The sequence below is a fragment of the Microtus ochrogaster genome, unplaced genomic scaffold (assembly GCF_000317375.1).
Source record: "Microtus ochrogaster isolate Prairie Vole_2 unplaced genomic scaffold, MicOch1.0 UNK5, whole genome shotgun sequence".
Classification (NCBI taxonomy): Eukaryota; Metazoa; Chordata; class Mammalia; order Rodentia; family Cricetidae; genus Microtus; species Microtus ochrogaster.
The window spans coordinates 11,086,430-11,101,495 of NW_004949103.1; the positions used below are offsets into that span (position 1 = coordinate 11,086,430).

The following is a 15,066-nucleotide window of genomic DNA, read 5'->3' on the forward strand; positions in this document are numbered from 1 at the left end:
TTGTTAACAAAGATTATAAAATGTATATGTTTTCCAATGTTATATGAGATCAAATAAAACAATTCTCTCTGGAATACTAAAATGCTTTTCATAATTAAATTCTGTACATAAATAAATCCTTCAATTTTCTTGGCAAAAATGTAGTTATGAAAACAACCACTAAAATTAGGAAATTATGAACAATCCCTACCAATACAAAAACAATACACAGCATACTGACAATAACAAATTTTTGTCCAGTGTTCTTCCTATTGATGCTTCTAGGTATCTTCTCAGCAACCAATATTAAGGCATATGCTTGTGTGGGTTTATAGACACACACTTCTGTATTTGTCTTATCCATACCTAATGAATGAGTTCCTGAAATACCACATTTCCAAACCAACATTACAGACGGCAATTCAGTATTTTACTTCTCATACAATAACAATGACAACAACAAAAAACAACCATTTAGCTCCCACTACTTTTTAATATTTATTTACTCAATCAGCCTCCTTATACATATCAACCTCTCATGACTCGCTTTCTAGCACTGACAGTCTTCCCATTCATCTTGGTATTACTATTCTAACCCCTACCTGCCCAATATATATAATCTCCTCATCTGTTAAGGCTCCATTCCTCAGATCTGGCACCCTTTTAACAAGTAAAACCTTTATACAAGTATACCTGCTCCTGCCTGACAGTCCATAAAATATCTCCACTAAAATGCCAGCTTACCTCCTATACTGCAGTTCTAATACCTTGTACTTAAAGACACAGTTATGATTATATACTGATCTTAGTGTGACACAACTGAAATCTTGCACTCAGATATTTCCCTTGCATGGATGCTTCCTTTCCCCACCTGAGCATCAGTACAACACCAAGCTATACTTCTAACAGACATCCTCCTGTTCTCCTGCTACTTACTGGGGTCCTAAGCTCATACAGAGAAGGCTAACTCCTCCTCCAAGTCTATGTCCTCTTCTTACCTTGCTGAGATGTTTGAACATCCTGCTATGTTGACCACTCTCTTCCAAAGGTACCATACTTCTACATAGGTTCTAATATCTTGCAACAGCATGTTTGCGAATACAGAAATCCATTAACTCAGGTGGCTAACTTCTTCATCCCCTTAGGCTCTTACAGGACATAGCCAGGCCAATACACCTCAACCACTACTCTTGGTTGGTCTTGTGTGATAGTTCTAGTTCTGAATATTCAGAAGGAAAAGAGAAAGTAATCACAGAATACCTGATGACATTTTTCAAAAAATAAAAATAAAAAAGGAATCACCAGCAACTAAATTATATTAGCACCTACAATCAAAGCTAAAGAAAACAGTAATTTATTTTTCAAAGTATAGTTATCTTCTAATATCCTTAGAGAACTGGTTTTAAGACCCAGACATTATATTATTTAGGAAAAAAAAACAAACTGGTAAAATTTCCCCCAAATATTATGTTTGAATCCATAGATGGGAACACACAATTGGACGTGGAGGGCCAAGTGAACCTGCTTCCACCACTGAGCTCCTGGAGCTGGAGAGACAGCGCAGCAGTTAAAGCACACACTGCTCTTCCACAGGACCCAAATTCAGTTCCTAGTACCATCAGCAACTCCAGCTTTAGGGGATGTTTATGGCTTCTATGGACACCTGCACTCATCAGGACATAACTAAAAGGCAAAAATAATCTTAAAAATAAAAGATAACTTCTTCTAAATTTAAACATTCAATTGAAAGTTACAATATAGAAAGAAAAACACCTTTTTCATCTTAATGTGCATTTTTAAAGAATCTTAAATAGTCCTAGCTAAAACTAAATAGTAATATATAAAGAAAAGAAAGTGCATTTATTTATTAAGAATTTTAAGAACAAGGCTGTTCAGAATACTAGAATTTAAAATTATTTAAATATCCAGAACATGTAAGTTTTCTTTCTATACAGTAAGATTTGAGTTGTTTCTGGTACACTTATCTACAGATACAATCTTTCAAAAAAGTCTTAAAAAACCTGAGTGTGGGGCTGGAGAGATGGCTCAGCAGTTAAGAGCACTGACTGCTCTTCCAGAGGTCCTGAGTTCAATTCCCAGCAACCACATGGTGGCTCACAACATCTGTAATGAGATCTGGTGTTCCCTTCTGACTTGCAGGCATACGTGCAAATAGAACACAGTATACACAATAAACAAACAAACAAACAAACCCTGAGTGTTACAGGTTTCACAACCTTCCTCCTTCTTCCAGGTTTCTACCTTTCAGAAAGGATGCTTCAGGAGTAGGATTTGAACAGGACAGGGAACACTGATTGCTCTTCGAGCTGATGAGGGAGAGGGACTTGATCGGGGGAGGGGGAGGGAAATGGGAGGCGGTGGTGGGGAGGAGGCAGAAATCTTTAATAAATAAATAAATTAAAGAAAAGAGAGAGACACGACTTCTCTAATGGTTGATTTTAGGAGTCACTGAGCAACTGAGCAGACAAAGCCCAATTCTGCCTCTGCCTTGGGAGAAAGTCATCCAGAGAACTGAAGCCGGACAAGATGGGGTATACTGCATTCCTGAAAAGCACCTGAAGCCCTATGACTCTATTTTTTTTTAATGGGGGAAAAAAAAAAAGATCTGGTTTCTGTCTTTAATTGTTCAATGCAGGAAAAAAAGCGGGGGAAATGATGCCACCCAAGAGTACTTTGGATATCCAATGTTTCATTAGTACACTGTAGACTACTCATTTCTCCAGCTGACATAAAATAGCTGATTCAATTGAGTTTCTTAAAACCAAAATAAACAAAAAAGTAAACAAAAACAAAAAGCCTGAAACTTACCAACAATACATGTTCAAAATAAAAATTAAGTGACATATCTGATCATGCTTATTATTACCTATCAACAAAAATTTCAAAAGCTCAAATCTCTTCTCAGTCAGGAACAGAACTCTTACTTGTATTCCTGCTCCATGTCCACCCTACACTCAGTGATCCCATGCTAAATATTTTCAGGATATGTTGCTATTTGTGTGTTTGCTTACACTATTCCTCTCAGACTGTTCCATAAGTTGGTTTATATAGCATCTTTGAAACTTTAGAGTCAGCAAGCTATGGCTGGCAAGCCAAATTCACTTGTTTACAAAAATAAATCCTTATTAAACCCAGGCATGTTTATTCATTTTGGTATTGCCTTTGCATTGCAACATCAGAGGTGACTAGCTCCAGCAGAGACCAGATGGCCCTTGGGAATGAACTATCCAGACAGAACCTACCTGTAGCTTGCTCATACTACACTGCGCTTCTCTAGCATATCTATGACTGGATGGGGAGGAAGGCTGCTTCAACCTCCCCACCTGACTACTGTCCTAACTTGGCAAAGCCTAATATTTATTAATCATTCTTTTATAGTTAAAAGATTCTTAATTCTTGTTGTTCCTCAATTCTATGAAACCTGTGTATTTTATACCTCTCAAGTAATTGTTTCTTCTCTCTTTCCATTAGTTTATACCATATCTAACACCCAGCACCCTTAATCATAGTTCAGTCTTTATAAACAAAATCTAATTACAAACCCACAGTACAAGGTGAGCATTTTAACTTCCAGTTCTTACATAGCACATAAAACAGAACTCCCCCCAAAAGTTCACATTTTTAAGGGGTAAAACTTCTGTTCTTTGATATATTACTGTCTTCTCAAAAGAAAAAATTTACTAATACTAAGTACATCTTTATATCTGTTCCCTACTGGAAAAGAGTGTCTTAGAAGTTGTTTTCCACATATGACCAACTCTCTTGCTAGGGTAGAGAGCTTCCTTTTGTTCAGAATGCCTGACAGCTCAGTAGTACTTCCAATAAGTAAGTCTTTCAGTTTAAAGAGCAGAAAGATAAGAAGTATAAAAGTTACTTTTTAGTTTTTTAGAAATGCTTTACTTTTTGAGATTATAAAATACATAATTTCCCCTTCCTTTTCCTCCCTCCAAATCTCAAGTACTTCCTACCCTGCTCTCTTTCTAATCGATGACTTCTTTTTTACTTTGTTGTTGTTGCTGCTGCTGCTGTGCATGTGTGAGTTCCTAAATACATAACTACAACCTGCTCAGTCTCTATAATGTTACTTGTATGCATGTTTAGGGCTAACCATTTGGTACTGAATAAGCAACTGGTGTGTTCTTTCCTGGAAAGGGTTAAGGCCTTGGGAGCTTCCCTCATCCACATTAGCAATGACACCTATTTTTAATCACAGTTTAAAGTCAAAAGCTTCAATACACTTTTTCTTAAGCCAAAAAAGGTAAACATATGAGCAATGACATTACCTCAGTTTCATAAATTTTCCTACAAAAAATGAATTTTGCCTAAGATTATACTGAGAAATACTAAAAAGAATCAGTGTTCTATATAGCTCTTTCTATTTATTAAGACTTAGTTCCTTGTCTGTCAATAGTTTAGTAAAATGAAGATTAATGGACAAAGTTATTCCAATATCCACATCTTGCACACACCCATTAGAGTAGAAAAGGCCAATCTGACTTAATGGAGAAATGTCTCAAGGTATTATTCATAGCTGAAGCTAAATTTTAAAGGTGACTAAGGAGCCAAGGTAAGACGATATGGTTACAAAGATACCAAAGAATTTGATGTAATCAGTAATAAATAAAATCAGATGAAAAGAGAAGGCTGTTCTAAAGAACCAATATGAAAGAAATACTCTGATAGTCTATGACTAAATAGTTGAATATGGTGAGGAGCTTTACTTGATAAAGAGAGACAAATGGGAGACTTAAATGTCTTGTGAACTATGAAATCAAAGCAGCTGCTCAAATAATGATTTACTATGTTTTAAGTTATAAGTTACACCAAAAGGAAGTAAAATCAGTAATTCATCTACTGATATAAACCAGAATCTTATCTCAATTTGCCCAACTGCTTGCACTATCAGAAAAACTAAATCCACGAACTATTTCAAGGAAAGTACTAACTTGGCAGCAAATTAAAGAAAAAAACCCAAACATGCAAACGTAAGTAGGATAAGGTATTGCCAACTACAAAAGGAAAGAAGATACAGAAAAAAATAATTCATTTTATTTTTTAATTTTATAGCAAACACAAAACCTCTTACAAAAATTTTATTTAGCTTTAACTAAGAACAATGTGCTGTTCTTCAAATGCAAAGATAGCATATTTTATTAATTACATTCCTAGTAGTAACAGCCGATTGCATGGGACCCATTACAATTTCTTCTCCAGGTTATGTTACAAATAAAAAAATTTAAAGGATACATTGATTACAGATTTAATGCCAAATCTGTACTGTAATAAGGCTATGTGGGGGCCTCAATATTGTGATAAATGCTAGCCTATATACAATAGATACTCTTTGACTTATTATAGGATCATAGCTTAGACTTAAATGTGCTCAGGACAGTTAAACTGCCAACAGTTATAAAAATCAAAATTCAAAACATATTTTAAAATAATAAAGAGTAGAATATTTCATTTAACTTACTGAATACTATGATAGAAGCACACTGCAAAAGTATCAATTGTTTATGCCAATGAATATGTGAAGCTATGGTTCAAGCTACCACCTGGCGTGTCATGAATATCATAATACTATGTATTGCTTGTCATAAAAAACAAAATTCAAAATGTAAATGGTATCTGCTAAGTATCACTTTTATGATATTATAAAGTGGAGAATTTTATGTTTAACCACTCTAAGGGCCATCTATATATCACAAGTAAAGAGTATTATCAAAAAGGAAAGGTATAAACACACGCCACACAAAGATATTTTAACTGTGAAACTAGATGTACTAATGAAAAGCACTTATATAACCAAACAAAACCAAACAAAAAGTACACATCTTTGTTGTCATTCCCAAGACTGCACTGAGACAGAACTAAACAGCAAGTAATGAAGGTCAGAGGACTATTGGGACACATACAGCAACTAGTCATTGTGCTGCCAAGTCAGTACAAGGAATACGATTTTGCAGGCTGAGAGATGACTCAGTGGTTAGCAATTATTGCTCTTCCAGAGGAGTTCATGATCTCCTGTAACTCCAGGATTCCACACCCTCCTCAAGCTGCAGAGGGCCCTTTGCACATGTGGCATAGACTGATAGAGATAATAAATTCAGACAGAAGAAGACACACACATACACGTGTGCATGCACACAAATACATCTTTAAAAAAGACCTGCCTGCAGCCTGACATGGAAAAAAACTTGCAAAAAAATTTCAAAATTCATTCATTCATTGGTTTCAAAGACAGGAGAACATTAGTCTGCAAGTATAAAATGATCCAGGAGTACACAGAATTTAATATTTTGCATACAAAATTATCCAAGATGCTTTTCTTAAAAAGTGAATCTGGATATATGTCTTAACCTATTCAACTACTTATCAGCATCACAGATTTTAACTATGAAAGGTATGCAATTAAACGGTATCCCAACTGCCATCACTTAAAATAAATGGATATTATTTTTGCTGGTGCTTGAAACAAGCTGTATAGCCAACACTTTCTGACAGTTGCTCAAACCGTATCAGTAACCCATCAATACAGATTTCTAAGTTCCCCCATGATTCAGGTGCTAACAATGACAAGGGAGAACTCATGGTAAGATAACAGAAGAGCAGGCAAGAAACCAGAAGGAAGTATCAAATTGACTAAATGGAAAGTGAAAATGGAGTTCATGCTAACAAAAACAACCTCAAGATGATCTAATGTGACAGTGTTTTATTATTATGTGTTTTGTTATTAACATAGGTTATTGCTATACAGTCCTGTTCCACTTCCCAAGTGCTGGTGTGAAAGGTAATGTGTGCATCACTGCACTTGGTGATAAAGAGTTTCTAATGAGACAAGGCCAGTTCAGGCACCCTCTCCTCTACTGCACAAGGACCTAGCTGAGGACATCCCTTTGGACACCTGGGAACCCCTCTAGAGCCAAGTTTCTTCCCAACCCTAAAATGGCTCCTTTAATTAAGATATCTTCTTCCATGCTCCCATATCCGCCCTTCCTCCATCTCAACCATCCCGCTCCCCCAAGTTCTCCCCAATCCTCTCCTTCTCCCTTCTCTCTTCTCTCTCTCCCTCTCCCTTTCTCCCACCCATGTGTTTCCAACTTTTGCCCGGCGATCTTGTCTACTTCCAATTTCCAGGAGGATCTATATATGTTTTTCTTTGGGTTCACCTTATTATTTAGCTTCTCTAGGATCAATGTCCTTTGTTTATGGCTAGAATCCACTAATGAGTGAGTACATACCATATTCATCTTTTGGGGTCTGGGTTATCTCACTCAGTAAAGTGTTTTCTATTTCCATCCATTTGCATGCAAAATTCAAGATGTCATTTTTTTTAAACGCTGAGTAGAACTCCAATGCGTATATGTGCCACACTTTCTTTATCCATTCTTCCATTGAGGAGCACCTAGATTGTTTCCAGGTTCTGGCAATTACAAATAGTGCTGCTATGAACATTTTGTAGTATGATTGGGCATCTCTTGGGTATATTCCCAAGAGTGGAATTTCTGGATCCTGAGGTAAGTTGACTCCCAGTTTCCTGAGAAACCGCCACACTGATTTCCAAAGTGGCTTCACAAGTTTGCATTCCCACCAGCAATGGATGAGTGTTCCCCTTACTCCACATCCTCTCCAGCATAGGTTGTCATTGGTGTTTTTGATTTTAGCCATTCTGACAGGTGTAAGATAGTAGAACCTTCATCTGGTGATGGATGGAGATAGAGACAGAGACCCACATTGGATCACTGGACTAAGCTCCCAATGTCCAGTTGAAGAGCAGAAAGAGGGAGAAGATGAGCAAGGAAGTCAGGACCGCAAGGGGTGCGTCCACCCACCGAGATGGTATGACTGATCTAAGGGGAGCTCACCAAGGCCAGCTGGACTGGGACTGAACAAGCATGTGATCAAACTAAACTCTCTGAATGTGGCTGACAATGGGGGCTGACAATCCAATGATAATGGCACTGGGACTTGATTCTACTGCATGTACTGGCTTTTTGGGATCCTAGTCTGTTTGAATACACACATTCCTAGGCCTGGATGGAGAGGGGAGGGCCTTGGACTTCCCACAGGGCAGGATACCCTGCCCTCTCTAAGGACTGGAGGGGGAGGGGTGAGTGAGGGGGAGTAGGAGGGAAATGGGAGGAGGGGAGGAGGTGGAAATTTTGAATAGTATTATTTAAAAAGCAAAAAAAAAAAAAGCCGGGCAATGGTGGTGCACGCCTTTAATCCCAGCACTCGGGAGGCAGAGGCAGGTGGATCTCTGTGAGTTCGAGACCAGCCTGGTCTACAGAGCTAGTTCCAGGACAGGCTCCAAAGCCACAGAGAAACCCTGTCTCGAAAAACCAAAAAAAAAAAAAAAAAAAAAAAAAAAAAAAAAAAAAAAAAAGCAAAAAAAATTAAAAAATAAAGAGTTTCTAATGAGCTACAAACTCATTTCTTCTATCAGTTACCACAGATTCCTTAGAATTTAGAATGGCAAAAAAAATGCTATCTTCACACAGAAAGCTAGTACAAAGTTACATGATTCGAAATTCTATAACACTCTAAAAGGCTATAGAAAACTGGAAATTACAGATCATTTAGACTCTTTGTTTTTACTTTAGTATGCTCCATAATCTTTTTTTTTAAATTATGTAGCACCATTTCTACCAAAGCCAACTGACAAAAATCATAAAGCCCAAGCAGAAAAACCATCACCAACAATAATAGGTAGCATTTATTTTGGTGCTTTCTATACAGAAGAAGCATACTAACACAAATCAACAAATTTCTTCTCTAGTAACCTAGCTCTCTCCAAATCATTGATGATACTGAAAAATAAAAGAGAACCTTGTCCATTGACAAATAGTGCCACTAGGTTCCAACTCAGAAGTCTAGCTCTAAAACTTATTTTTTTAATGATCTGTTTGTTTTATACTAATCAAATAAAAGATCTGGGTAAAATATATATTTCTTTATTATGGAGAGTTTCTTTTTAAGGTAAATGATACCATGGAAATCAAGAAAACTAAACTGCCCAATGAGGTTCACTTGCCATGTGTTGCAGTTAAACAGATATTTCATATTGAAATGTAGTCCAAATGTAAAACACCCAATTCTAAAACATGAATAGTAACCCAACTCCTTAACAATTTCTTCATGGATTAGTAAAAAAGGTACTGTTTTTAATAAAAAGGTAATAGACTACATAAATGTATCTGAATATGGTTATCAGAAGATTTAATATTTCATATTCGACTCAATTATTATTGAACCAGTTTTTGGTTGGGCTGGGTTTTGTTGTTGTTGAGTGTTGGGTTTTTTTTTTTTGGGGGGGGGGTTCGAGACAGGGTTTCTCTGTGTATCTCTGGATGTCCCGGAACTCTAGATCAGGCTGGCCTCGAACTCACAGAGATCCACCTGCCTCTGGCTCCCTGAGTTCTGGGATTAAAGATGTGTGCCACCATCATCCAGCTTGAACAGTTTTTTATAAAACTAGTGTTTTATAGAATCTTTCTAAGCCAATCTTTTCCTTGTTTTACTTTGTGATCTTAAGAAAAATATATATATTTGAAAAAAAGAAATAGGGATTAAAACAGCCCTAAAATCCGCTGCTTAGTTCTGGTATCTAAATTCATTTTTTCCTTTAAAAAGGTTGGAGGTCATTTTGGTAAAATAACTAATACTATACCCGGGTGTGGATTATCTTGTTTAGAAGCACAAGCGTACACACACACACACATACACACACACACACACACAGAGAAAAACTTTAAATTTAGTATGCCAAAATTTGATAGCCAATATAATTGCAGTAATATATTTTTATCTTTGAATAAGAATTTATGAAATCATACAAAGTATAACTGAATGAGTATCGATCCTTAAAAAGAAGGAACAGGCTAGAATACTGACAGACGTTAAACAACGGCGAGATTCTGATGAGATGATGGCAATACCCTGTTCTTGACAGAACGAAATTTCCCATAAGTTGCATATTAATTGCAAAATGGTAAATAATTTTCAAGAAGAAATACAGCAAACAAAACCAAATCTTATGGCTGAGACACACCGACATTCAAGATATGATGTCCTGGGAAGAATAGAACATTTTTTTATTAGTACTCCTGCCAAAGGCACAACAAACTAATCATGAAAAAACAACAGATTCCAACTAAGGGACATCCTACAAAATAATGCCATGTCGTCTTGTTGCTCTTTTATGTCGAGGTCAAGAAACAAAGAAAAACTGAACAAGTATCCCCAATCAAAAGGGGCTAGAGACACGATAACCATTAATGCATCCCATGATCTTAAGAGTGGATCTTGAACTAGGAGACAGACAAGAGATGGATAGAGAAAACAGATACAATTTGAAAATGAACTATAAAGTAGGTAATAGTGTATGTAGACAGTGTTTTGTTTGGGGAACACTGAAGAGCTTGGGGCTCCAAATTACTCTCAAAATGTGTTCTCTCACTCTCTCTTTCTCTCTGTGAGCGTGTGTGTGTGAATTTAGGACAAGAATAACAATACAACAAAATGCAAACAACTGGCTAACACAGGCAAGAGTAAATATTAGTTTCTTATCCTTTAAGATTTTAAGATGTAAACTGTACCAAAATAAAATGTTTAGAAAACTGTCCTGTCCCAGATTAATATTCTAATTACTTTGCAAGTCTGAATAATGTTTTAAACTGTGTTAATACATTTATTTTATACTATGCTTAACTGTTTTGAATTTTATGAATCATTAGATACTAGTATTATTCCATAAGGACTATGTGAGTGTCATTCTATTAGTAGATACTAATAACATACTCTATAAAATATGTGACAGTCTATTAATGCTCAGTATAATTGTGAATACTAGGATAACAGTACAATATCCAATATGCATGCAAGCATTGGTTACATGAGGATACTCAAAATCATACTCTAGTATAGGAAAACTATAAAACAAACGTCCATTATAAACAGACAAGGTTTGAAGGACACTTCTCCAATCTAAAACAAAACTAGGAATGAATCAGAGGAGTAAATCTAGGGCAAATACATGAGTTTTATAATTATAAAGGAAAGTAAACATTTTTCTAGATGGATTCAAACATATTCCCTTCTCAATTACTATCATCATTTATTAACAGTGAATATAATTTTCTTCTCAAAATTTTCAAATATAATGTCAAAAGATGAATCATATTTGTTTAAGTAGTTAAGCGAAGAAGAGAAATTTCAAGAAACTTCATTATAGATTCAATATTAATAAGTTGTACAACCTGAAGATACTTAGGATTTCCAACTCTCACTGAAAACCCAGACTTTTGAATGACTGGTTTTCTCAAAAGCCAAGAGAATATTTGACAAAAAAGTATTTCAAGCAATAAGAGCACGGACCACTCAATAAAGAAATGTACACATTTACACATCTATACCTGTATATATCTCACACTCATACATATAAAGGACAGGAAACGTTTTTTTTTTCTGCAAAGTACACATCAAAAATAATGAAATTTAACACCTATTCACACAATTAAACACGACACCAAAAAATATAAAAAAATAAAAAATAAACCCAACCAACAGGTGCGCATCCTATTTAGAAGAGTTTTGCTACTTAAAAATAACAGTGACAAAGCAATATATGGGATGGATCTCAGTAGGTCTCTCGACAAAGAACTGGGGCTGTGTGAAACAATTCTCAAAGGATGGCTGTTGCCCAGGAAAACAATATTTTCACATGTGGTATATGATATATACATAATTGTGTATATCATTGAAAGGGTAATAATACAGATTACATATAAGGTATTCAAAAAAACTAACTTCACTTCCCGTTAAATTAATTTGTCTCAATTAAAATTTGACTTTCAAAAGTACATGCATCGTTGTGATTCAAAACCATACTTAAATGTAATCAAAGCCACAAGCTGAGAAAAACATCCTCACATTCTGTAAAACAAAACTTGGCCATGGTCACCTTTAAATCACTGTGTGCCTTATCAAAACTTAACACAGTAAAGCAGTGAGCTAGGAGTGCAATGCTGTCAGTGCTAGTTGTTGGACTCCACGGGAATGAAGTCGACAATTTCTAGTCGGATTTTCAACCGAACAGATACTCGCATGAGAAACTGTCAAAACCGGTCCACTTTGCACTCACGAAGTACAAAAAAGTATCAACACATTCAGTATGAGGTGTTGGTCTTTGTTTAGTTTTTGCAACTACTTCCCCCCATAACTTTGTCACAGATCACACCAAAATTCTATAGAGGTGATACAAAACAGTAAACTGCTTAAACATCACCGAAATGTTCCTAAATCAGTCTCTCCCCCTCTCTTTCCCTATATACATCCTACTCTGTACGGCACTGAAATTGCCTCTGGCTTAATCTATTATGATCTTTTTCACTAGTGAAAACAAGACGACAGACAGTCCTGAAGGCTCGAGCTAAGGGGTGGGGTAGGGGGACAGGGCGCGAGGTGGCGCAAGAACAGATGAAAACAAGGTAAGAGAGTTGTCTTCCTAGGAACTGAACCTACTCCTCAACTCCCAATACTGACACTTTTCTCAGCAGAAAAGACACCGACGCTACTCCTAACACCGAGCAGCCTCCATTCCCACCTCGTCCCCTCAAATGCTACCCTGTGACCCCTGCCGGGGCACACGCCCAGCAGCCCCCTCGACCCGGGTTAGCCCCTCTACTGCACTGAACCAACCTGCTGGGTAACAGCTGAGGGGACACGTCTCACTCGGGGTGGGGAAAAGCGGGGACCGCAACGAGGTAGGGAGTCCCAGGACTTCCCGCTACCCAGAGCGGCACGCTGAATGACAGCCCGGAGCGCGGAAGTTTGAAGCAAAAAACCAGTCAGACCCCACCGAATCGGAAAACTGAATGGCATTAACACGGGAATGGGAGGTGGGGAGGGCGATGCGCGTCCATCACATGACAGCGAAAGAGGACCAGAGTCGTCGGGGCGTCCTCAAGGAAAAGGGGAGAGGGGGCGCGGCACGGGGAGGGTGCCGTCGTCATAGCAACACCCCCCATCCGTCCAGACTTCCAAAGAGGGAGGAAGAACTTCAAATCCCAACCGTCAGCGCTCGAGCGGCTCCTTCTTAAAGGGGTACACACAGATCCGAGGCCGCGCGCGAGAGGGCAGAGGCGGCCGCCCCCCCGCCCCTCGGGCGCCGCCCCCATCGACCCTCGGCCCTCGGCGGCCCCCGCCCCGTGAGCGCCCCGCAACCCCCAGGTCGGGTGTCCCGGGAACTCGGCAGCTTCTGCCCGTCCAGCCCCCCGGCGGCAAGAAGGGGGTGTGTGTGCGTCCGGCGGGGGGCGCGGACCAGCCCGCCGCCTCTGGGTCCCCTTCGCCCCGGCGGAGAGCCGCGGTGACAGGGGGGACGGGCGGGTGGCAAGACAGACGCCGCGGAGTTTCTGGGCAGCGCGAGCCGGGGCGGGCTGCTTTCGCGGGGAGCTCGGAGGAGAGGGGTCCGAACTAACAGTTCCTCGGGAGCCCGGAGGCGGGCAGGCGGGCGGCCGGGCGCGGACCGCGCCGGGCAGGGAGCCCCGAGACAAAAGGCGCCGCCGGGGCCGCCGCGCCGCCGCCGCCGCTCCCATTGCTCCCCATTGAACTGACCCGAACCGGAGCTCCAACTACACCCCTCTGCCACAAACTCCTCGGGCAGCCGCACCGCGGCGCCGAGCCCGGCCCGGCCCGTGTCTCTCTTACCTACACAGTGCATGAGGCGGTGGCGCCAAGAGTCGAGTTCCCGCCGGAATCCTCTCCTCTCCGCCGCGCACCGAGGGCTCCGGCACTGAGCGGCAGCGGCGGCGGCGGCGGCAGCAGCGGCGGCAGCGGCCATTCTCTCTCTTCCCTTGTCCATCTGCGTCCCGCGTCACGCGCCCTCATTTACATACGAGCGGCGCAGGCACGAGGCAGGGGCGCGAGCCCTCGGCGCGAGCCCCGGAGCGCGCGCCCCCCGGAGGGGGGTTGATTGACACGTGTCACTACCTTCCCTGTGCCCTCCCCCTCCCCCCTCCCACCGCTCCCTCAGGGAGAGGCGGGGAGGGAGCGCGGAGAGAAGGAAGCAACCTGCCGCTTCCGCTGACCCCGCCCCCTTCCCTATCCACTCCCTTCCCCTCCTCCCGCCGGAGTTTACTCAGGCGAGCCATACCGCTCCCGCCGGCCGCGAAAACCCTGAGCGGGAGCGAGAAACCCCGAAGCCAGCCAGGAACCCGCGTGCAGAAGGAGCGGACTAGCGACGCCTCCCTCCTGCCTTCGCGTGGGGCGCTGCAAGTCCGCAGACTTCATTTCCCAGCCTCCATTGCGTGAGGGTCCCGAAGCGGAGCCCACGGGCGCGATGCTGTGCACTCTGGGCTTTGTAGTCCGTTCGCGTTGAGCGCGCTCTGATGGGGTTCGCACTCTCCAGCTGCCAGCGGGGCCCTAGACTTCAAATGCTTGGCTGGTTGTGGGCTTAGCCTCTTACTCCCTCCGCCCAAATTCCTGCAGGGAGGGTCTTGCCCTGGCCTATCTTTAGCTTCCTCAGGGTCTGCGTGGGAAGTTCGGTGGAAACCTCAAAGAGTTGACTGTGACTTGAGCGGTCAGCCTGGGAACTTTCCAGGGTCCTTGTCCTCAGGGTCTTCGCTCCTCAGGGAAAGGGCAAGCCAGTCATTCCATTGTACTCGGGAAGGATGTACCGGGGCATCAATTTACGAAGCCAAGAGATCTTGAAAAGTGAGACTATTTGCAGAGATCGAGGAAACGATCAAGGGCTTTTCACAATAGTGAGTATAGCGGGCCGAGAACTTGAGGGAAATTTCACATACTGCCCAAAAATGTAAACTCATGGAGGGTTATGATTCGCTGGGAATTTGGTGCCTTGACATCTTTGACATTTTTTTTTTTTTTTGTCTGTGAAACTTTAATACAGTGCGTGGCATGGGATTAGCACTTTGTAATTGTTAAGGGTGGATCCTGTGCTGTTTTAAAGAAAATTTCCTTGGAGAGAGGAGAATCTTTTGATTAAGCATATTCTTAAAATTACTCCCCACCCCTCTCCTTTGCACCTGAGCCATTTTTGTGTAGTCC

The 15,066-nt window shown here is 40.7% G+C and overlaps 1 protein-coding gene across 7 annotated transcripts in view; it reads right to left on the reverse strand.

Moving 5' to 3' along the window:
• Positions 1-13,932, reverse strand: part of Lcorl (ligand dependent nuclear receptor corepressor like) — a 161,165-nt gene extending 147,233 nt beyond the window's left edge. For 5 of the 7 annotated variants that reach the window (XM_005366002.3, XM_026788652.1, XM_026788651.1 and 2 more), the window contains exon 1: positions 13,708-13,932. In XM_005366002.3, the coding sequence (XP_005366059.1) occupies positions 13,708-13,861 (154 nt within the window). In that variant the 5' untranslated portion in view covers positions 13,862-13,932. Of the gene's footprint in view, positions 1-12,699; positions 12,751-13,707 lie in introns of those variants that run through there. The other 2 variants (XM_026788654.1, XM_026788655.1) reach the window with 2 other exon arrangements.
• Positions 13,933-15,066: the final 1,134 nt, after the last annotated feature.